General features: G+C 49.2%; 1 protein-coding gene across 1 annotated transcript; it reads right to left on the reverse strand.

Annotated features, from left to right (window-relative positions):
• Nucleotides 1–1,170: 1,170 nt before the first annotated feature.
• LOC135362482 (immunoglobulin kappa light chain-like) lies at nucleotides 1,171–22,899 on the reverse strand. Its single transcript, XM_064577714.1, has 3 exons — nucleotides 22,602–22,899; nucleotides 16,491–16,793; nucleotides 1,171–1,259 (listed from the first exon to the last, which is right to left on the reverse strand). The coding sequence occupies exons 1-3, from the start codon at nucleotides 22,897–22,899 to the stop codon at nucleotides 1,171–1,173; spliced, it is 690 nt and encodes a 229-aa protein (XP_064433784.1).
• Between the last annotated feature and the right edge of the window lie 1,430 nt (nucleotides 22,900–24,329).

Below are 24,329 nucleotides of genomic sequence, written 5' to 3' on the forward strand. Positions count from 1 at the left end.
TTCAGCAGCCCACACCCCCTTGGGGTACGTTCCTGGAACTGCCACTGGGCAGTATATATTTTACTCCCAGAAGCTGTCCATTGGGTTGAAGTAGTGAAATACTCATATTAATTTTGAGCCACGCTGGAGTCAAGGCTGGAAATTTATTCTTTTCTTTATTTCTTTGCATTTTTTCCCCCAGCCATATTGCCCAGTGGAGCTACAGCAATGTGATTAAAGGTCAACATTAAGATGATCTGGGAAGAAAATATTAATAATCTGGAGATGGCTCAAGTTGAATATAAAGCCCTTCTTTTATTAAATTCTGTTTTAGTAGGTAGACCAAGTTATGCTGCAGTAGGAAGCAAGCCACAGATCTCAGTGGACTAATACTAGGAAGGTTTATTCCTGAGGACTTCACTGGCCAGCTGGGGCTTCTGTTCTGCTTCACTGTGGTCTTGCTCTGATACCTGGCTAGGAGAACAGCCACCATCTGGAATATTGCTGGCCAGATGCCAGAGGGAGCACCAACCTTAACTAAGCACACACTGGTGCCTAAAACTTTCACTTGGAAGTGACAATGTCTTTTCTGCTCACATGTCATAAGCCAAAGTAAGTGACATGGCAATGCTTACGTTCAAAAGTGGCACAGAAGCCCAATGCTCCCACGTGCCTGGAGGACAAGAGCCAGAATAGTAGAAACAGCTCTAAGGACCAGCTTTTTCTTTCTTCAGGAAGAAATTAAAAGCCACAAATATTAAATATTCTTGTAAGATAAAGTTCAACTCATTTTGTGTCTGAAGTAACAAAATCCAAATTTAAATATTCTTGCCCTGTGGAAGTCAAGTCCAAAGTCTATACATAATTCCTAATTTTAAATTAATGTTCAATGAGATTAAGGCCCTCTTGGATTTCTTTTTGTGTTCATTAGAGTCTGGGATTTTCCAACAATCATGTGTGAACCAGGTCACCATTATCACGATGGGCTTAATGCCATTGGGCTTCGAAGTTGAGTTAGATGCGTTTCTCATTCCCCACTTTAAAGAGTATAAGGTGGTTGTGGGACCCACAGAATTATCACAGCACTGACTTTATGTCACTAACTAACCTCAAGTCCTAGGGAGATACCCCAAGTGAAATGTGGCTCTCAGGACATCACACTTGGTTCAATCTTGACCTGTGTTACTGATATCAAATATGAAGTGGAAGCTCCATGGAATCTGAGAGCAGTTTGGTGGACAGAGAAAAAACAGCATCGATGGCTTCATCTTTGCAGGATGCTATTGGCACCAACGAGAGGTCAATTGTGGCAGTGTTTAACCTACGGAGGAGGCATTTTGGAGACACATTTGGGACAATGCTATTTTCTTCCATAGCATAAAATATGGGGTGGTGGCAGCTTTTCTTTCTTATCTTTGCATTTCCCCTATGAGGCTTGTGTTTAATGTCCCTTAGGCTGCTTTGAGGGTTGGCTTTGTCCAGTGGTGTGGTTGCTCCCAAATCTTATGACTACACATTTTAAGTCCTGTGACATAGTGACTTGCTTCTGTTGCTTCTTGTGGAATTGCAAAGGTCTGGGAAATCTGGCTTCTGGGGATGATTTCCCTCTGGTCCTCACATTGGTTTTCAGTGAATCAAAGAGCCCTTAACTGAAGGGTTCAAAAATCAGTGTTAACATTTCAAAAATCTGTGTTTCTAGAGCATAGTTCTCACCTTTGAATGTAACTTAGGAAACTTGGGGAGCTTTAGCAATCTTGAGGCCCACATTGCGCCATAACCAATTATGTCACAGTCTCTGGCATGGTGTGATGGTTAAATTCATGTGTCAACTTGGCTGGGCCACAGTACCCAGATTTGAATTGGGTGCCAAATTTGTAGTTTTGGGGATCTTTGCATTTTTAGGAGACACGCAGTTCCATTTTATCACCAATGATAAGGTGGGTATGGTTACCATTATGAATAGCAGGACCAAGTTAGTAATGAGAGTCATATGACAGAGGACATGGGTATCAGTCAATGATGCTGTTCCTAGAACTGAAATAGATGGGCAGCTTACCAATTGTTTTACATTTGTATAAATAGAAAGCTCCAATTGGCACATGTTTTGGCTTGCTACTGAACCTTACCAGAGACTCTATGCTCCTTATTAGGCACTGAGTTTCTATGTAATTGAGCTGCCTGCCTGAACTGGGTGTTATCGGACCAACCATGCCACGGCACTGGGCACTTATAGCAGCTCTCCATCATCAAACAGAAGAGATAATTCGAGATTGGGCTTCACCAGATCCTGAAAGCACAGGTGAGTTGCATGAGGAAGAGGCCCAATGCCCATGACCCCAACCCATACTGCCTTGTGCTCTATCTGGCACAATTATGCCCCAGCAGGAACAAGCCTATGAACAGCTGATATAGAGCAAAAACCGTAGGGCTGGTTTACAGAGGTTCCTGTATGATGTGCAGCCCACTCTGCTAGTCAACAGTGTTAGTTTTGCAGCCCTCATCAGGGACACTCGTGCATAATGTGGGTGGGGATTCAGTAAGGCGACTTTGAGCAGAAGGCTTGATTTATTTTACCTGGATGGAGAGAAGGACAGAAGTGGCTTTATTGTAACCTATGGTCTCTGACTCAGTTATGGCTAGACGGTCAGAGACATGGAAGAAACACAATAAGGAAAGTGGTGGAAGATGTTTGAGGAAGAGATATGTGAGTGGAACCCACCCCCAAAGGAATACAGAGCTATTTGTGTTCCATGAAAATGCCCGCACGAGTGAGTTCTTAAAGGGGAATGGCGTTATTAATCAGGTGGATAATGTGACATGACTGGGGACGGTGGTCAGCCTTCTTGTCCATCCACACTTGAACTTGTCTGGTGGGCTCCATAACAAAGTGGCCATGTTGCCAGTCGGGAGGTTATTCATGGGATAATCCCTAGGGAGGTCCACTCATAGCTGACATGGCTATGGCCGCTTCTCAGATCTACTCTGCCAACAGCAGAGACCAATCTTAAGTTCCTAGGGTGAGGCCATTCCCTTTGGAATCATCCAGGAGCCTGGTGGCTGATGAATTACATTAGATCTCATCCATCATGGAAGGGAAAGCTCTGTCCTTTTTGGAATAGACCTTTACTCTGGATAGGGACTTGCTTTCTTTGTCTGCAGTGCTTCTTCCCAAACTGTAACCCTTGCACTTACTGAATGCGTCACCCACTGTTCTAGTATTCAGTGTGGCTTCCATCCCAGGCTCACAGTTCACATCAGAAAAGGGCTGCAGTGTGCCGTGCCCATGGAACGCACTGGTTGTACCATGTTCCCCACCATTTGAAACAGCTGGCTTGAATGATGGACCACTGGCCTCTCGCAGACTTGTTTACTGTCCAGTCACATGGCAACACCTTGTGGGACTGGGGCAAGATTTGGCATGAGGTGATATTTGCACTGGGTCTGTGTCCAATATGTGATGCTGTTTCTCCCATAGCCAGCATTCATGGGTCCAGGAATCAAGAGGTGGAATTGGGAATGTCCCCACTCGCTGACAGTCCGGGTGATCCACTGCAAAATGTTCAGTCCTTGTCACATGACCTTACACTCTGCTGCCAAGAGGTCTTAGTTCTAGGGGAGAATATGTCCACCGAGTGACAGAGCATGATTCTATCAACTGAAAGCTGAAATGTCCCCTTGTGATTTTGAGCTTGTCATGTCTCCATGGACGTCTCTCTGTGTGTCCTTCCAGCCTGAAATTCCATCCGCCACAAACAGCAGTCAAGAGAACATGACAGCCCCATCCTGCGTCCTGCATATGCACTCCTGATCCACATGGTGCAGAGGCTGCCTGGAGGACTGGGTTGGGGGTGAGATCTGGGAATCTCAGATCCGGGGACCTGGGCCAGACCTACTGTGCTTTGTCCACAGTCCTCCTAGGCTGAAGGAGGCTGACACAGTTGGGAAGGGGTTTGTGTCTCACATGTCTGGCTATCGATGTCACTGTGAGCATTACGATTACCGTCCCACACTTGACAGTAGTAGTCAGCCTCATCCTTGGCCCTGGTCCTCCTGGTGTATAGGGTGGCCCTGTCTTCCAAGCTGGAGCTGGAGGATCATTTGGGTATCCCTGAGGGAAGCTTGCTATTGTCCTATATGACCAACACGGGGTCCTGACCTGGCTTCTGCTGGTACCACTGTATATCGGATTTCTATATTGTCTCCCGGACAGGTGATCATGGCCATCTGTCCCAGGGTCACTGAGCACAGGGCAGCTGGGTTAGCACCCGGGAGACCTCTCAGGAGCCTGGCCATGGGGCTGAGCTGGGGCCTTGCAGAGCTACAGACAACACCTGTTTCAGGGAAAGGTGGTCCTGTGGTCTCATCCCCTCCCCCTCCTATGTCATGTCCCCTTTGTATCCTCCAGCTGAAGTCTGGTCCCATCCTCGACATGTCATCCGAATAGGAAACCCTCTCATTCTGACACGTGCTCATCATGGTGCATGTGGGAACTTCCTTGTTACACAACCACCTGCTGTTGGAGATTCATCACAACTTCTAGTCTATTTCCACGTGGTGCTTCTGTCTCTGTAACAACCCCCATCCCACAGTGGACCAGAGACTGGCATTGTCAACACTTTGATCCCTTTCATTTTTTTCATCCATGTTTCATGGAAACTTGTGAATAGTATCAGAACCCACCCCTGACTGAGGGACTCACTTCAAGCTCTGGGTCTCTGTGAGGGTCCCCCGGGTCACATCTTTGCATACAGCGTGAGCTCTGGGGACTGGATAGTGAGTGGTCCCTCCTGGGAACTGGGTTCTGTCCCTGAAGCAAGGACAGCACAGGGACCAGAGATGTGGCCTGAGGCCGTGAAAATCACGTCACCCTGGAGACAGTCTCACAGGGAGGCTGCGGATGCTCCTTCCGGGGACCAGGGGTCCCGAGTGCCCCACCTCCCATCCCCTGAGGCACTCATGAGCAAGGAAGCTGCAGCCCCGGATTTGAGTTGGGGTGGAGGTGGGAAGGAGAGGCAGAGTTTGAGTAATCGGGGCATCTCTGGATGTGCCCAGCACAGAGGAGTCAGACCCTGGGAGCACTGGTGGACAGAGAGGGGACCCAAGTTTCCCATGTGAGGTGCTCACTGTGTCACTCCCATCAGTGTTCTGGGTGACACTGTGTGTCTGACTCTCAGAACATGGTCCCTGCAGCCTGAGGAGATAAGGATGGATCATCCTCACAGTCTCTGAGGACTGAGTCCTGGATCCCTGCTGACCCCTGGGCCTGGTGTCCCTGTGAGGGTCCCCCTGGGCAGCCCCAGCCTCTGTCCTGCAGCTCCTGATGCAGCCCTGCTGCCCCCTGCTGGTGGAGGAGCCTCAGACCAGGAGCTTCCCTCCTGCAGGTCCCTCCACAGCCCCTGTCACCTGAGGAGGGGTGTGGACCTGGGAGTCCTGCCTCCCACAGGCAGCTGCCTCCCCCCGCCCTGCCCAGCCCAGCACACAAGGTCACATACACTATTCAGGAGGCAGGGTAGGTTCAATTCCCGCGCTTGTCCCAGGGTAAATGCCTTGGCCTCACCCGCTGGCTTCTTACAAAAAGGAGAGTTCAGGGTCAAGTGTATTGTATTTGAAAAGGTCAATGTCCAGACAAACCTGTGTGGTATCCGACAGCCAGCAGATTCTCGTGTACTTAGGGATCAGGACCGATGATTCCTGCATCCCCATCAGTGTAGTTGGGTCATCGGAGCAATAGGTGATGATTCTGGTGCTAAGTTCAGTTGAGTAAGCAAAGATTTAATTTTATTGTTATTACTCTTATTTTTACTACTTTTTTTATTATTCTAACCCACACCTCCTGGAGTTTGGAGCAGGAGGATTTGTGAAGTAGCCTAGTGTGTGATTTTGTGGAACTTGCAAACTGCGCATTCAGACTTGGATCCAATTGCATATGATGCAGGTCACAGTGTAGATGACAACTTTTCCTTCAACTCACAGAAGATGGGAGACTCCAAGTCCAAGGTGAATTCACCGAGATCACATGGAGTTTCTCTAATTAGGAAGACCCTTACAATGTTTTGTATCATTTAACATGAAAAAATTGTGTCTTACATGAGTGTAAGCTTCCCCATTTCACAGCACGTAAAGCTGAGGCCCAGAGAGGCTAGCTTCCCAGGAAAACAGCGGAGAGTGGGGCGAGTCCAGGATGGAGCCCAGATGTGTTGGATTCGGACTCTGGGCTCATCAAGGCAGAGCTTGACCAGGGCGGGTGGGTGAGAGGGTGAGGCCAGGCTGGGCAGCAGGGCTTCTGTCCCTCAGCTCACTGCTCTCCCCCTAGTGGCCTGGCCTGTAAGGGAGCCTGGGTAACATGCCGGTGAGGAGGGTCAGAGGTGTCATGCCCCAGGTTTGAGCTGGAGGATCTGTGGGGACTTTGGAGGCTGTTTGGGGGTGCAGGGGCCTGGCCTGGGTCCTGCCGGCTCTGCTCTGCGTTATTGCTTTGTGCTCTCTGAGCTCCAAGTTTGAGGGAGTGACGGGGGGTCTCGTGGCCACAGTAATGGGGTCAGATGAGTCTTGGAGTGGACCCAAGTCCTGTAGGTTCAGGACACCGTGGGGCTCATTCTCTGGGTCATAACCCCTCCAGCACCCTCTGGGCTGACCTCAGGCTCAAGGTCATGCTCAGGGTCCTGTGGGGGCTGAGTCTGTGAGCAGGGCCTGTGCAGCACCTGGGTAGAGAGTGACGAGGGAGAGCAGAGGAGGGTCCAGGCAATGGTGGGGACCCCAGATTCTGTTTCTTGAGTCCACTGCTGAGCCTGGCCTCCCAAAGTCTCCATCATGCCCTCTCACTGGTTCTTGAGAAAAATGCTCCTTCTCACGCTGGTGGAGAGAATCTCTCTGCTTCTGGGCGAGCTTCATACATTTGGCTTACATGGAGCTTCCCTCACCTCTCAGCTCCATAGGGGAGCTCTGGTCACTCTGTGTTTGCTACCATAAAAATTGGGGGAGGGAGAGGTGAGGGCATTTCTGTTGATGTTCTCATGAAATGTCCCTTGTGATCATTTACTTCCATTTTTGTGTGTTTCACATGACATGAAATATTCCATCCTAACCATTTGTAAAAGTTCGATTCATCTTCCCAGATTCTCTGTTCTGTTTTTTTTTACATCCTGAATTATGGAACAGAATCGAGTGGGAATATTGTCCTGATCTTGCACTTAGTATAAGTTCATTTAGTGTAGGTTTCTTCTCCTTGGTTGTTGCTATCAAATTCAAATTGACAATGTCTATCTTTTAATTGTGGCGTTTAGGCGGTTTCCTGACTGTGAGTGGTAACATAGTTTATTAGATCACGTCTTGCTTTTTATTTTCTTTATGTTCCATGTTTTCTCTATTCTCCTTTTCCATTTATTTCTTGTTTTTGAGTAACAGAATATTTCTTACAATCTATTTTATTTCTGTTTTGGCTATTTAGCTGTAACTCCTTGCTGTCCTGTCATCTGTGACTTGTCACAGGCTACATTTAGGTGACGCCACTCCACGTGACAGAGAGCATCAGCCATTAGAACCCACTTCCCACTCTGTCTTCTCAGAGCTGTGGTAGGAATGTCATATCCATTACTGTTAGCTACGTGATAAATTCCAACATACGCAGAGATTAGATCAAAAATTCTTCATATTTATCCCTGTAGTTATCCTTTCTGACTCTTACATTCATTTTGTAGATTTGGATTCTTTCTGGAATCACTTCCTCCTGCCTGAGGGGAGTCCAGTATTATTTCCTGTGTTAGGGGTCTGCTGATGATCAGTTCTGTCAGTTTGGTATATCTGAAAAAAAAATTTATTTAGCCTTTATTACTAAAGGATATTTTCCCTGGATAAAAACATAAGTGGTTTCTTCTTGTTTTTCTCAGTAGTTTGAAGATGCTAATCCGCTGCCATCTGTGTGCATTTCTGCTCATGAGAAATCAGTCTGAATCCTTATCACTGTTCCCCTGAAACAAGTATCTTTCCTCTCTGGTTGCTTTTCACACTGTGTCTTTCTCTCTGCCTTAAACAATGTGATACCTGATGGGTGTTGGGCTGTTGTTCCTCCCACCCCCATATCTCTTTGCTTGGGGTTTATCAAGAATTTGTAAACTATAGGTACTGAATTTTCATGAAATTTAGTACATTTGTGGCCAATGATTCATCAAATATTCTTTTCCACCCCTCCACCCTCACTCCCTGGGTTCACAAGCACATGTGCATGACGTTGCTAACATTTTCCTATATTCAGTGCTGGTCTGTTCAACTATAAACTCTTTTTGTGTCTTTCACTCTGCGGTGTCTGTGCTGTGTCTTCAGATTCCCTCACGTTCTTCATCTTGTCACGTCTGGTGCTAATCTCAGCCCTTGTATTTGTGATCTGAGATGTTACAGTTTTCATCTCTAGCAGTTTGATTGCAATCCTTTAATTTTCTTCTCTGTCTCTTCTTTGCATTTCAATCATTAGAGTAAATTTGGATGAAAGTCTGCAACACTGTCCTGCTTTCCATGCACAGCCCTCTGTCCTGTCCGGCAGCTTCCAGACCTGCCGCCCCAGGACCGCCTGGGCCCATTCACAACGTGAGTGTCTCTCCCACTGTCTCTGTCTCTCTGTGCATCACAGATAAATACACACATACATGAACATGACATCCATGTCCTATTGGATCTGCACCCTCTAGACATTCCTAAGTCATGCACCTCTTTAGCTCTCGCTCTTTGTTAAAATGGTTTTATTTTAATGCTTTCTTTAGAGTTTACAGTTCTCACCTCCTACCTTAAGAAAGTTCCTCCCAGTGATATGACATCACTCACGTGCAGGATGAGGACCTCATAACATGGTCTCATCTTCCTCATCATTTGTGCTCTCATTGTCACGTGTATTATTTGTAATCCATTATGAATCAAACACATTGCTATATATTTTTTTGCTTTAAGCAGTTGACTTTTATATACATTAACCATTAACATTGTTTGTATATTTATCTTTGTAGTTATGACACCAGATGCTTTTTATTTCTTTGTGTAGGCTCACATTTCCTTCTGTCACCCTTTTCTTCCATCCGAGGGCCGTCCTTCACTGTCGCTTGTGCTGAGGGTCTGTGGGTGATCAGTCTGGGTGGTTTGCAGTCTGAGAAAGGCTTAGTTGTGTTCAATTTTCAATGCCATTTTCCCTGGGTAAGGAACAAACTTAACAGTGCTTTCTATTAAGATTTTGAAACCATTGCTTCCCTGTATTCTTGCTCACATGGCTTGTAATGAGAAAGGTGCTCCCAGCACGACGCTGGTTCTCTGTAGGGAACACGACTCTCCTCTCTGGCTGTGAGAGTATCTGCATCACTGGTTTGTAGACATTTCATCCGATGTGTGCTGGGCTGTCTCTCATGTTCCCTGTGCCTAAGCTTCGCTGAGCTTCGTGAATACATTGGTTCCTGGGTTTCTCCAAATTTGAAGCCTTTCTGTAAATTAGATCTTCACAGATTTTTTGCTTCACCTTCAGTTCCTTATCTTCCCTCCCACAATCCTTACACTTGCACATTGTCTGGGTGGTGTGAAGGTGTCTTCCAGGCACCCAGCCTTTATAATGTCTTTAGGGTTTTTGCTCTGTATATCATTTTGAATAGTTTCCATCACTGAGACATCAAATTCTATAATCTCTTCTTTGGCGGCCTCATATCCGTTGTCAGTCTCTCCTGTGTATTTCTTAATTTCGGACCATTTAATTTAGCAAAGATTTAAAAGATTTGGACTTTGAAAAATATCTTCCATATCTGCTCCTAAACATTCAGAGGAGATGGAGTTCCGAAAACTGTTTACAAATCCCCTGCCGATCCACCCTGGAGGGTTGGGAGGAAGGGGACAGATTGGGGACCTCAGACCTGGGGACCTGGGTCAGAGCTGCTCATTGCTTTGTGCACAGGCCTCCTGGAGCTGGAGGAGGGTGGGACACATACAGGGAAGGGGTTGGTGTCTCACTCCTTGGCTGGCCTGGCCACTGAGACCTGAGAGGTGGAGTAGTCTTTATTTTCTGATCCCATTCTATACCTGGCACTATGAGGCTTTGCACAGGTTCAGGGTCCAACCTAGATCACAGCTTGTGGGCCAGAGACCAAATAAAATTCATCTTCCCTCAAGAGCACATGGCGTTTCCAAAGCCATCACGGTGCTGTTAGTGCCTGCTCTCAGCTGTGAGTCCCTGCAGCAGGTCACAGGGGTTGTGCCTCAGTATCCCTCTTTTGCAGTCAGGGTCAGGAACAGATCAGGTGCAAAAAGAAATATTGTCATATAAGAGAATGAGAGAGGACCTCAAAGTTTAGTAACTCTTAGAGGGAAGGGTTGTCATAAGTAACTTGTCTTCACATTTGGGGAAAAATATATAAGAAATATCTTAATCTATAAGTTAAGTCAAGAAAAGCTTACCGAGAAAATAACTGTGTTGCAGAAACTGAGAAAGGGAAGAACATAATTTTCCAGTCCCCTGTAGGAAGACCTTCTAAGAAGGAGGAAGAGCTGTGTCCGGCAGGACAGGGGACTGTCAGCACAGGGAAAGGAGGGGGAAAGGAAACATGTGGTCACAGGAAGGGTGAGTGTTTGTGGACAGTGACAGCATTTTGTTTCATTAGGATGGGCTAGGGCTTGGGTTGGTGGGGGACTTTTTGGCTGCACCTGTATTGGAGAAATAGGCAATGTCTCCATGGGCAAGACCGTACACGCAGGTACCCTGAGGAATTTGTACTGGAGAATGAGGGATGACGCTGTAGATTAATGGCCAAAGCCAAATGACCTGAAGGCCTCAGGTACTGTTTAGGACCCCGGGCTGCGTGTCAAAAGCCCTGAAGCCCAAGCCCTCTGCATCTGCAGGTGGTTTTGCCAGGTGATCCCTGCTGTCCCCTGGTGGCCGATCCACACTGCCTGCTGGAAGGGCAGGCATAAAGGTGTAGATTGATAAACCACAGCTCAGTTTCTGAGTCCTGATCCAGTGAGGAATGACTTTTCTATGCATGGCTTCTGCCTGCCTCATATTCTGACATGAGGGTCCCAGATTACTCATGAAAACATGAACAGGCTCATTTGGAGGAAAGAGGACTGGTTTCACTGAGGCTTCCCTGCCCATGCGTTAGCATTGGGGAACCCAGTACTTAGGGGATGGCTCTTTCTGGTGCCAACTGTGGATGCAGGGCTGATTGTGTGTGTGTGTGTGTGTGTGTGTGTGTGTGTGTGTGTGTGTGTGTGACCAGGGACTAATGTCCCAAAGACAGAGAGAGGAGAGCGTCCACGCAGCACACATATGTTCAGACCCACATTGGTCTGGCCCACATTCCATCCTGGGCATTCTGCATGAACAAGACACAGTGCCTACTGAAGAGGGAACTCTGGCACTGGTCTGGTCAGCAAGAGAAACAAGCAGTAAGACATGTGAAGAAAGCCCTGTCCTGACTTCAGGTAGGTGCTGAGGTTGGGAGGGATAGTCGTGTGGAAGAACAGGACAAATCTGAGAGGTCTGAGATTCAATTCCAGTTCCAGGCCTGTGTGGAGATTTCTCTTAGGTTAGCCCTTGGGGCACAGAAGGATGTGTCCGGTGTGTAAGGGGCAATTTCCAGGTAATAAGTCACGTCCTCTGCGCAGCTGCTGGTAACATTGAAGGGCCTCCAGGAGGAAGCGGCTGAGGTAGGAACAGGTTTGGCACAGCGGTGCTCAGTGCCTGGGATCTCCCTAGGTCACCTGGGGGCTGAGGTCGCTCAGGGCAGTGGTTATCATCCCTCCCCTCCCCCCAATACACACCTAAGCCACAGGGACACCAGGGTGCTCCACGTGCTCTGATATTGTCCCCCCATCTTGTCCCCTGTCGATGACCTGCACTGCTTTCCCCAGCATCCACAGACTGGCCAAGCTGAGCTGGAACATGAGGGAGGGGTGCACCTGACAGGGAAGGGAGCCGGGAGAGGAGTCCAGGTCCCCGGAGAGGGAGAGAAAAGAGCAGAAGCCAGCAGGTGCAAGGCAGCAGCTTTCCCCTGCCCCAGGCCAAGAGGGGAGGTGGGCCAGCCTCAGCCAGAACGTTCCAGGTCCAGAAGGAGACAGCTCCTTCCTCTCAGTTCTGCCCGCTGCCTGTGGGGGCGCTGCTGCACTTGGCCACAGTGACACCTGCTGACCAGGGAGGTACCCGCCCGTCCATTCATGGTCATGATGCTGAGAAAGCCTCTGGTGGGAATCTCCAGATTATAATTCCCTAGAGGGACATTGTCATGATCCTTTAACCTGAAAAATCCCTTGACATCTTATTTTAGTCATAGGGATACCCATTAAGAAAATCATCTTTGTTTTTTTTGTTTGTTTTTTTGTTTGTTTCATTAGGTCAATAAGTAAATTTTATTTATTTATTTATTTATTTATTTATTTTTAAGATTTTATTTATTTATTTATTTGAGAGAGAGAGAGAGAGAGAATGAGAGAGCATGAGAGGGAGGAGGGTCAGAGGGAGAAGCAGACTCCCCGCTGAGCAGGGAGCCCGACTCAGGACTCCCGGGACTCCGGGATCACGACCTGAGCTGAAGGCAGTCGCTTAACCAACTGAGCCACCCAGGCGCCCCAATAAGTAAATTTTAGATGAAAGATTCCAATGGCACTTGATATGCTTTTGTGAGGAGAAAATGGGTTTTCTTCTCACAACTCCTTTGAAGATATCGCTCTGACACAAGCCAGGGTGTAAATAGGGGAAGCTTCTGCTTTTCCTTCTTAATAAATTCCTCCTCTGTCATTTGGACCTCATGCTATGCTCTACAAATCAAATCCAAAACTGCAAGTGAAAGATTCATGAAGAGAAATTCAAGTTATGATATAATTTTATTCACATCTTGGAAAAGGTCTCTCCCCTTGGTACTATAGGTGAGGCCCGAATGCAGCCGTGGCCACCACATGGGGTCACATGGGGTTGGGCGTGAGTCCATGTGGGTTGGACCTGAGCTAAGGGTCAGACCTGCCTGGTGCAGGTGACTTGGGGCAGTGGGAGGACCGTGGTGCCAGGAGAAAGTCCCCTGTGGACCCCAAGGTGGTGTCTGCACTTCCTCCAGAGTTTCGTAAAATCTGAGGGCAGGGCCTAGGGCAGCAGGGGCCTGGTCCCCTCTTCAGGAAGCCTCAGGCAGCCCTTCTGCATGTGAGGACAACTCATCCAGGAAGCAGAGGAGACACAGCCCCTGGGGCCCACCTAGGCTGCCTGGACCCAAGGAGAAGAGGAATTCCCGCAGGACTGTGCTGCCTGAGGCAGCTGTCTCCCCTCCCGAGTGATGCGTGATTACATCTGGGGTCCAAGTGATGTGCAATGACATCCTAAATCTTTGCTCTCAACTGTGAAACTCAACAACAGTCCCCGTAGTCAGAACAGCCCCCCACTCTGCCACTGTTCAGTAGGATAAACACAGACTGGAGGATAGAGAACCTGCTAGAGTCTCCCACTCTGCAGGGGCCAGGCTAGGATCAGGGAGGATACCTGATCTGAAGGCCTGAGTAGCCATTGCTCAGAGAGCAGGTGAGAGAGAGAGAGCCAGGCCATGGAGGAGGGTTTGTGCACATCCCTCTCTGTCACTGTGAGTCACGGCCAGACACTCTCACTGTGATGATAGGTGACACAGCAATGAGCAGCCTTGTCCTGGCCCTTGTGGTCCTGGTCATGCTCTGGTGAGGCATGTCCTTTAGTTGTATCCTCAGAATCAGCCAGCAGGTGCAAGGCAGCAGCTGTCCCCTGCCCCAGGTCAAGAGGGGAGGTGGGCCAGCCTCAGCCAGAATGTTCCAGGTGGTCACTCACATCTGTATATATAACCAGCGCGGGGACCTGGTGTGGCTTCTGCTGGTATCAAGATTCAAGTTCACTCCTGAGCTCATCTCCAGAGCAGGGGATCCTGGGCCTGCCCAGGGCCACTGACATGGATGGAGGTGGCCTCAGGTCAGGGGAGCCTCGCAGCTTATGAGAGGAGCAGAGAAGGGCCTGGACGAAGACAGGGAGGCTGAGTCAGAAGTGACTGGCCCAGCCCTTAGGGGAGGGAACAGTGTGGACACAGTGAGGGCAGGGCCCTGACCCCATGGACCCTGAGTGGTAGGGAGCAGGGCACCTGTCCCTCACTCTGTGCCTCTCTGTGGGCCTCTCACCTGTGCTTGGTGCAGCAGGGAAGCAGGGCGAAGCTACTCAGAGTGTGGTCCTCGGAGGACCAGCACCACAGGCTCATGCACATGCAGATGCCCGGGACCACCCCAGAGCTGCATCTGCATCTTGTGGAGCAAACCCTCCCCAGGGGACTATGTGCTCACCGAGTTTCACAGGCTAGGGGTTCAGGCCACTGTGGAAAGTCTCCCTTCCTCTCCTTGTCTTCCCAAGTCCTACCAGGCCACCTGGTTCTTGGGGCTTAACTGTTCCTCTCTGGTCACTGAGCTTGATTCAGATTCTAGACCCTGTAATGATGTGGAAAAGATGGTTTCAGAATAGACTTTTTCACCAGCCACCTGGGGTGTGCACTGTGGATGGGATACCCCAGTGAGATACTGACCGCACTGCTCTGGTGCTTGAGAAGGCACCATACCCCCACGCCCGTGTCTTCCTGGCAGTGAATCACCAGGAAAAGTAGGGGGCACTGGATAGGGGAATCCTGATGTCTATCATGGGGCAATTGGGTGTCTACAACACAACTGGGGTAAGCAGGTGCATGCATGGATTCAGGAGATCCCCAAATACTCCCTGGGACTGTGATTACAGTCATAAATTCATCACAATCCAATGCAGCAGGTCTGATAATGGACCCACCTTCCAGCTAAAGGCTTGCTTGTCCCACCTGGCAGGGATCATGACTAGCTCAGGAATTTTCTGTGGGCAAGGGGGACATGGGGTCTTGAAGAAGGTAATTAGCAACATCACTCTGACCACGAGGTAGTGGCAGAAATGAGCAGAGTGAAAGTAACAAGTGTCTCTTCCTTATGTTGACATGAATAAGTTTGGATACATATTAAGCATATGTTTCTCTTTTGTTCACCTGTGTCATCCCATTATCATCTATCATTAGATGTGTTAACAGTAACTAGTAAACTATATCTCAATTTTGAAGTTATGGGATATCAAATCAGCAGGGACAAAAAAAAGGATCACTAGTAGACTAAAATGTATTTTGAATTCTCTTGTGGGGAAAGGGTGAGCATGTTTGTAATTGTTCATTGGATAGTTTCATCACATTAGGTAGAAACATGGTAGCCAACATTCTCTTTATTCAGAGACTGTGGTTTGTGTGGATCTGGGTGAGTGGAGCAGGGGGGACTGTGGTGGTTATTAACTGTCAGCATTGACAGGCTAAACTGTATTTCACAAAATTCCTTTCTGCATTTCTGGGTAGCGTGAGTGTAAAGAGAAATTCTTGGGCACAATTTGGAGGGTAGAAGTGAGGCAGAACCCATTGTGTGTCTCAGTCCCATGGTTGTGTATCTTCTGGCCACTTTGTAGGAGGAGGCAACTCTCCCAATGTCCCTCATTCACCATCAGGATGCATGTGACTCTCCAACTGTCTGTCAGAACCCAGAGCACCCAGTGTGTCTGCATCTTTTTCATTGTTTAAAAAGACAAGTAACAATGTGATCTGTGTGGGGATTGGACACGCACATTGTGGATTTGTGGGAGAAACCAGAGCTTTGTGTGTGTCCACAGGGGCCTCCTGAGGTCCTTGGGGACCATGGTGGTGATAGAGGCTATCCTGCATTGGGTTCCAGAATGCAGACTCTGAGGTGGAGAAGTGCATGTGTAGGAAATGTAGGAGCAGGAGGGAGGTCAAACTGGGCAGAAGGAAAAGTGACCCACACAAAGTGAGACATCAGGTGAGGCCTCATCCCTGCATGGGGGGCTTTAAGCTGAGACCTTCCAGGATATCTGTACTGGGGGTAAGGCCTTGGGACCTTGGCTTCAGGAAATATTCAACTGAATCTGTCTGAGAAGGGGCAGAAACTGGAGGAGGCAGTGTTCTGAACCAAGAGCACTTCCCAGGGAAGAGTTCCCCCATGAGCTTCCAGGGGTTCCAGGCAGAGGTGAGTGCGTGCGCGAGCCCAGAGGAGGGGTGACCACAGTGGGTAATGCACTGGTCTGCTCCACTCAGAGTCCCCAGCTGCCATGCTGCCAGGGCTTCAGGAGCTCAGCGGAGCTGGAAATTTCTGGTCATAATCCTGGCCAGTGGGGTGAAGGAGTGGTCCATGACCACCATATAGAAACGCAAGAATAATGACCAGTGTATTGATGCTTCTTTCTGTTTGTCCTTCCACCCAGTCCCTCTGTTTCCAAACATACTCAGGCCATGACAATATCGTAACCCCAAATCAAGCCACTCTCTACAGGTACTGCCTGAAGGGTGGATGGCTGGGAGGTCTGGGGACCTTGGACCTGGTGACCGGCGCCAGACCTCACTGCTCTGTGCACAGGCCTCCTGGGGCTGGAGGAGAGTGCGACACACACGGGGAAGGGGTTTGTGTCTCACTTCCCCATCTGCCTGTGTCACCGTGAGCATCAGCATTGCTGTCCCACACGTGACAGTAATAGTCAGCCTCGTCCTTGGCCCGGGCTCCGCTGATGGTCAGGGTGGCCGTGTTCCCTGAGTTGGAGCCTGAGAATCGGTCAGGGATCCCTGAGGGCCGGCTGCTATCACCATAGATAATCGTCACAGGGGCCTGGCCCGGCTTCTGTTGGTAGCAGGAAACATTTGTACTTCCAGTGTTGTTTCCCCCACAGGTGATCCGGGCTGTTTGTCCCAGGGTCACAGACACAGATGGGGGCTGAGTCAGCTCATAGGAGGCCACAGAACCTACAAGAAAGAAAAGGAGCTTTAGGTTTCCAGCTCTGGGTCTCATCCCCGGAACACCATCACCTGCCTGGCCTCCAGGGATTCTCCACGCCCTGTTTCCACCCTCCCACCATCTCAGCACCTGAGGCCCTTGGGTCCAGCTGGTGGATGGATTATTTGCCCAAAGGAGATCATCCTCATTTTTCTCTGCCCAAGTGAGAGCCAGTGAGCACTTGGGGGAATTACACGCCTCCAGTCTCTCACTGCATCAGGGTGAGGACCATCCTTCCCTTGACAAGCTGCTCCCTGCTTAGCTCAGAGTCAGGGCCTGGATTGCCCCCGATCCCTGGGGCTGCAGTGGGTCTGACCCTGGGTGCAGCACCTGTGCAATGAGCAAGGAGGCCAAGGAGGAGAGGGGTCCAGGCCATGGTGAAGGATTCTGCTCCCAGAGTCCTGTGCCTGGTCTGGATTGATCCCAGGCATCTCTTACGCCTTTCAGAGGGACAGGATGGTCATACAAATGAGCTGGGGCTCAGGGGCTGCTATTGAAGAGCCTTGTGGTTTCATAGAAGGGCTCAGCCTCAGGGGACACAGAGAGGGGAGGGCCAGCCCTGGAGGTCCACCCTCAGCCCAGGGGATTTTTCTTCACCTCCTGGTCCATAGCCTGGGGTGCCCAACTCCATCCTCTCCATGTCCTGACTCCACTCCCGAGCTGGTCTGTCCTGGCTGAGCGCAGAGGTGGAGTATGTCTGCATTTTCTGAGCATGATAGCATGTTTCCTCTGCAGGAACTAGGAGGCTTAGGTCAGTGCATTGCCTAAGCCATATCTGTGTTGAGGAGCATTAGAACCCGATCAAAAAGTTCTCCCTTGCCATGTGCATGTAGAGTTTTAAGGAGCCATTGAAGTGCTGTAGGTGTCTGTCCTGAGGGCTGGTCACAGATGTTGTGCCTCAGTATCCCCAGGGTGCAATGCATGCTGGAGCAGACACAGCTTGAGCAAAGATCGACAGTGACTGAGTGCAGCAGGAATGGGCTGGGTGGGGAGGCATGAAATCCTGGACCTGTGCTAGAGACAGAGACAAATTCACAAGGACACAAATATGGAGAGCCCCTGAGTCAGAATTTTACATCAGAGTCAAAGGTGATAGTGTAGAAAACCTGCACCCTTTCTTTCTGGTCTCAGGTCCTGGTGAACAACCGTCCCTGTTAGAACTCCTGATGCCAGACCCTCCCCATGGCCAGGTGGCTTGGCCAGGTGATCTCTGCTGCCCCCTGGTGGTCGTTCTCCGGGAGGCACAGGGAAGTCCATTGTCCAGGTGCAGATTCAGAACCCACTGCTCACATCCTGATTCCCAGATCCTTGGACTGCTGGCCCCAGGGAGGAATTACTCTTCTCTATGTGGCCCTTGCCACTTTCAAGGCCAGACTGCCGGAGATCTGAGTATCCATGAAAATCGGAAGAGGCCCATGTGAGGAGGAGAAGGCAAAGCCCATGTGAGGTATCACTGCTCCTACCATTGGGGTGGTGGGTCGTCAGGAGTGTGGTTCTGGGCTGGACACCAGGGGACACAGGACTCAGGCACTGCTTCTTACTGGCCCTGGTGGCTGGTGCAACAAAATAAGGTGGTGGTGGCTACAGCTCCAAGGACAGAGACAGGAGAACACTCACCTGGCTAACCTTTATTCAGACCCACTTTGGTTTGGCAGACTTTCAATCCTGGGAAATCTTTGTGAAGAAGACAGTTTCTCCCTCAGAGTTTCCATGTTGTGGGTGGGGTGCAATAGTGGACACACTTGTTTTGGTGAGACAGTAGACAGCCCCTACCACCTTTTACCTAAGTCTTATCTTCTATATTCATTTGAAAGCCAAACCATTGCTATTCCCACGTCCCTCTTGGCCAGCATTGACCTTGTGGTTCAGCACTGGCCAATGGATATGTCCTTCATCTGGTGATCTTTCTGGGGACTTTTACTGTCATGAAGTAAGGAGACAGACCAGATATATGGAGTGCCTTTCCTGGAGCTGCAACAGCCATGTGAGGTGTGTTGTCAGCAAGAATGAAAAGCAAAGCTCCATAGGTGAGATATTGGGGGGGAAAAGTGAGTAGATTTGGGACGTCATGGAATTGGTGAGTCTCTGGAAAGTAGCCATTTACCTCTAGACTTTGTTGGGAGGGAGTTTGTCTGTTCCTGCCTCTGATCATCATGGGTATGTTTTGCATTAACGTTTTTGTGACCAGTAGGGAAATAATGACCACAAATCAATGAACTAATCACATGATAGGGAAAAACCGTTCAGTAGTAGGTAATATGCATACAATTAAAATGGATATCAGGCAGATACTGTGTGGGGAGAAGCTGCAGGAGGCCTCTCTGGGGAGGTGACCCTAGAGCTGCTGTCAGTCAGGATGGGAAGAAGGAAGGGGCACGAGGACATGTGTTTGGGGACAGCAGGGTCAGTCCCTGCAGGGAAGATTCCTGTTTGTCTGATCCTGAAGGAACAGTGAGCACCTAAGGTGTCTGTGATTTAAACCTTGTCCGTTTCAAGGGAATATGTTCTTACAAATTAAAAATTGGGGGGCTGGAGTGATGTGTTGTCAGAATTCATTTTGCTGTTTGTTTCTGGTTTTGGTGAATCCCAGGAGTGGTTCCTGTGTGAATCTGGAGCAAACTGAAAGGGAGACAGCAGCCTTTTTTGTAGCTGACGGTCACTGTGGCTCATCTGCTGGGTGTTAAGTCTTTTTCTAATGAAGGATGTTGCATTTGTCAAATGCTCTTTCTGCTTCGATTGAGAAAATCATGTGAGTTTTGTATTTTATTCCATTGATACGATGTATCGCACGAATCGTTTTGTATGTTGAAACACCTTGTATTGTTGCAGTAAATCCCTCTTGTTCCTGGTGTCTAATTCTTTCTATATGCTGCTGGATTAAGTTTGATAGTGTTTTGTTGAGGATTTCTGTGCCTGTATTTGTAGGGGACAGCGGTCTATAGTTTTCTAGTGATGTGTACTTTTGGTATCAGTGTAACAATGGCTACATGAAATGAGTGGGGAAGTCTACCACATTCATCTATTTTTTGGAACCCGTTGTGAAAAATTCATACTACAGTTGAGTTTTGAACAAGCAGGTGTTAGGGGTGCTGACACAGGTGTAGTCTAAAACCTGCATATAACTTTTGATTCTCCCAAATTTTAACTACTAATCGCCTCCTCTTGACCAGAAACCTTACTGACGACATACACAGTGGATTAAGACATATTTTCGATGGTATATGAATCATATATTGTATTCTCACAAAAAAAGTGAGTCCAAAAAGAAAATGTTGTGCAGAAGAAAATTAGGGAATTAGGATAGCTGGTGCTGGTGTGTGGGGCCCAGGCAGCCCCTGCCCGGCCAGCACCATGTGAGCCTCTAGTGTGGACGGGCACTGTGCTCACCCTGTGCACCAGTTCTCACCAAAGGACATCGGTGGGGATATGTTTAATCTGCACAATCTGTACTTGTGCATTGTCACCAACAGGCCCTAACAACGTGGCAAACAGACACGAACTGCACTAAGCTCCTCGACCCGCAAGCCCCCTATGCTGAGTTGGGTTCGTGGAGCCTGGCCTTCCCTTGTGACCATCCGGAGAGGCAGCAACCAGGGAGTAATGTGCAGATGGGACAGTCCGCCGATGGCTCTAAGGCCAAATTCCATGAGCACAGCAAGATCTGAGTGACTAGGGAGGTCACCCACCCACTGTGGAAGGGGATGGAAGCCCAGCCCAAGGGGTGGAGCATGCAGGGGAATGCCATCAAATGGACCTTCACCAAGTTCCATATTGTCCAGAAAGCTGTGTGGTGACACGATAATGTCCCACAGAAGGGCCCCTGGTAATAAAGAAGGAACTTCCCTGCCGCCCACAGCTCTGCAGGCGTGCACCCCCCACCCAAGCCCACAGTCCCTTGGAGAGGTCCACACGGTACCCTTACTGTCTCCCTGAAAAGCAGGCTTCTGCTCTGGTGTAGACCCCAGACCAGGCAGGCACCCTCTACCGGAGCAATGTCCCTCCAGCTGCTAGCTGCTCAACACTCCCCACCCCTGGCTGTCTTGTGGGAATAAAACATACAGATTTGGGGGGAAAAGCATGAACAAGAGAAAATACATTTACATTACTGTTGCGTAAACCCTTGTGAGTAACTGGACTGGAGCAATTCAACCCGAGTTGGTCAAGGGTCAACTGTGTACCTCTCATGTTGCTTCTTTCTGGAGAACCTAACGAATACACCTCGTTAGATATAACTCTTTCTTACTGAAAGGTTTTAGTTTATTGTTGCTTTAGGGTTTACAGGAGCAATCTACCTTCCCCAAATCTACCTTCCAGTGATTTTATATCACTTTGCATAGAACATAAGACTATTTTAATATGTTTTTCTCACCCCACCCCCCAATTTGTGCTATGGGGATCCTGTGTTTTATTTTGAGATTCATCATGAACCAGGGCATATTGTTATTATGTTTGTCTTCACACAGTTGTCATTCAGAGACATTAATGTAAGACAGATGTTTAGGTTTGTCCATGTAGACCCCATGGCTGATTATCTTCATCCCTTTGTGTGGGTTCACATTGCTATCTGGTAGACTATTCCTCTCTGTGAGGAGTGTCTATCACTCGCTGTTGTAGCGAGTGTCTGTGGGTGGTCAATTATGTGACATTGTGCAGTCTGAAAGCTTTGTCTTGCTTCATTTTTGAGAGATATTTTCACTGGATAATGAATTGCAGGTGGACAGATTTTTCTTTTTTTACAGATACGTATTTTTTTTAAGATTTTATTTATTTGAGAGAGAGAGAGTGTGCAAGTGGGGCAGAGGGAGAGGTAGGATCAGACTCCCCGCTGAGCAGGCAGCAGGACAAGTGGCTTGATCCCAGGACTCCAGGATCTTGACCTGAGCCAAAGGCAGACGCTTCACCAAATGAGTCACCCAGGTCCCCCTAGAGATACATAGTTTAATATCTTTCTTTCAAAAGGTATTTCTCCACCGTCTTCTTGCTTGCGTTGCTCATAGTAAAATCTGCTTTCACCATATTTACCCTCTGCATACCACCCGCATGTTCTCTCTGGCTGCTTCGCAGATGACTCTTCCACACCGGCGTTCAGCAATGTGACTGTGATGTGGATGACACTGTGGGTACTTCCTGGTTCCCAAGCATGAGCTTTGTTGAACTTCTTGAATATGTTGGTTATTGTTTTCACCAAATTTGTAATATTTCTGTCCAATATTTCTTTAAGCATCTTTTCTATTCCCTCCTGTCTGTCTTCTCTGCTCGGGGGCTCCAGTTACAAGTATAGTGGGCTGCATGAGGTGGTCCCGCAACCAAACGAGGCTCTGTTCATTTCTTACAGTCTTCTTTGGGGGGTCTTATTTCATTTTGAATGGTTACTACTTTGGTGTTGTGGAGTTCGCGAATCTCTTCTTTTGCAGAAACTAATCTGTTGTCATCCAGTGCATTTTTATTGTCAGACACTGACTGCAGTTTTCATCTCCAAAGTGAGATGTGGCCCCATTCAAGGGTCATCCACGTCTGCACTGAACATGTTCAGTCATGCTCTGCCTCTTCAAACAAATGGAGTCTCATTACAATGGTAATTTTTGTGTTGTCCCTCATACATCCTCTGTAGAGCCCGCCTGCGGGGCAGGGAGGAGGGAGCAGCCTGTGGACCTCAGACCTGGGGACCTGGGTTTGACCTGCTCATTGGTTTGTGCACAGGTGTCCTGGGGCTGGAGGAGAGGGTGACACAGACGGGGAAGGGGTTTGTGTCTCACTTCCCCATCTGCCTGTGTCACCGTGAGCATCAGCACCGCTTGCTGATGACAGACAGTAATAGTCAGCCTCGTCCTCGGCCCGGGCCCCGCTGATGGTCAGGGTAGCCGTGTTCCCCGAGTTGGTGCCTGAGAATCGGTCAGGGATCCCTGAGGGCTGGTTGCTATCAGCATAGATAATCGTCACGGGGGCCTGGCCTGGCTTCTGTTGGTACCAGTAAGCATATTTACTTCCAATGTTGTCTCCCCCACAGGTAATCCTGGCCGTCTGTCCCAGGCTCACTGACATCGATGGGGGCTGAGTCAGCACGTAGGCAGCCATGGAACCTGCAAGAGAGAAAACGCGAGGTGGGCTTTCACACTCAGGTCTCGTCTTTAGGACCCCCCACCCACGTGACCTAGATCGGAGTTTAGGGATACTCTGGACTTACACGGCACCCCTCCCATCAGTTTCAGCCCCTGGGGCCCCTGAGCATGGCTGGTGAATGGAGCCTTTGAACAAATAAGAATCCTGACCCTCTTTCCCTGGGTAGGTGCAGCCCCTAGGGCTCACGCAGAGCCCTCCAGCCCCTCATCCTGCAGCAGGGTCATGAGCATCTTGCCCCCCACAAGCAGTGCCCTGCTGAGCTCCATGTCAGGGCCAGGCTTGTGACAGTTCTGTGGGTCTGGGTGGGTGTGAGCCTGGGCTCAGCACCTGTGCAGTGAGCCAGGAATGCGAGGAGGAGAGGGGTCCAGGCCATGGTGCAGGTGCCCCGATTTTCTCCCTGAGGCACTAGGCTGGGCACATGCCTTCCCAGGCCTCTCTTATCCCCTTGCTGGAAACACCCGAAGGTTATGCAAATCATTTGGGGCTCAGGGGCTGCTGCTGAGGACCTTCGCGGTTTCAGAGAAGGCTTGGCCCCAAGGGGCAGAGAGAGGGAGGGGTGGGCCCTGCAGACCTACCATCAGCCCAGGGGATTCTGCTTTGCCCACTTGTCCCATAATTGGTTCTGAAATGTCCTTCCCAGATTTTCTCCTTTCCTTGCTCCTAGGTGACCATAAGAGGCTTAGGTCAGTGCAGTGTCTACCCAGACCCCTGTTTGTGAGCATCAGACATGAAGAAAATTCTTCACTTGCTAAGCACACATGGAGTTTTGCAAGAACCACTGAGGTGCTGTAGGTGATGTCCTCACGGAGAGCTCCTAGGGCAGGTCATAGATTCTGTGGCTCAGTATCCCCAGTGTGCACTCATTTCCTGGGATAGATGCAGTGCTTGAGCAATTATTGACAGTGACTGGTTTTTAGCATAAATGGGCTGGGCTGGAGAAAAGGTACTGGACCTTGTGCAGGAGACAGAGGCAAATTCTTAAAGAGACAGATCTGAGCGACACCGAGTCAATTTTTGGTTAGCGGTAAAGGTGACAGTATAGAAAGCCTATGACTTTTCCTTTAGGTCTCAGGTGGTGGTGACGAACCCTCCCTGGCTGTTAGAACCCCTGATGCCCGTACACACCCCATGTCCAGGTGAGCTCTGCTGCCCCCTAGAGGCCACTCCGCATTGGCGGTGCAAGTGCAGGGAAGACCTTCCTCCAGGTGGAGATTCTGAATCCACTGCTCTGATCTTGAGTCCCTGATCCATGGACTTTTGGCTCCATGTGAGGAGTTGCTTTTAACTAAGTAGTCCCTGCCAGCCTCAAGGTCATGCAGGTGCTGATCAGGTTACCCATGAAAATATGAGCAGGCTCATTTAGAGGAGGAGAATGCAGGGCTCAT

This window comes from Mirounga angustirostris, unplaced genomic scaffold (genome assembly GCF_029215605.1).
Source record: "Mirounga angustirostris isolate CCGP_5_RB_7025 unplaced genomic scaffold, mMirAng1.0.hap1 SCAF_14, whole genome shotgun sequence".
In the NCBI taxonomy this organism is placed as follows: domain Eukaryota; kingdom Metazoa; phylum Chordata; class Mammalia; order Carnivora; family Phocidae; genus Mirounga; species Mirounga angustirostris.

What these genes read in the sequence shown, in the direction of transcription:
- LOC135362482 (XM_064577714.1), bottom strand. Translation starts at nt 22,899, where the DNA reads ATGGCTGCCTACGTGCTGACTCAGCCCCCATCGATGTCAGTGAGCCTG. An exon ending in AAGCGGTGCTGATGCTCACG is followed by an intron (nt 16,794 to 22,601) that starts GTGACACAGGCA and finishes TCTTTCTTGTAG; the next exon opens with GTTCTGTGGCCTCCTATGAG. An exon ending in CAGCAATGCTGATGCTCACG is followed by an intron (nt 1,260 to 16,490) that starts GTGACACAGGCA and finishes TGGTGCCAATAG; the next exon opens with CATCCTGCAAAGATGAAGCC.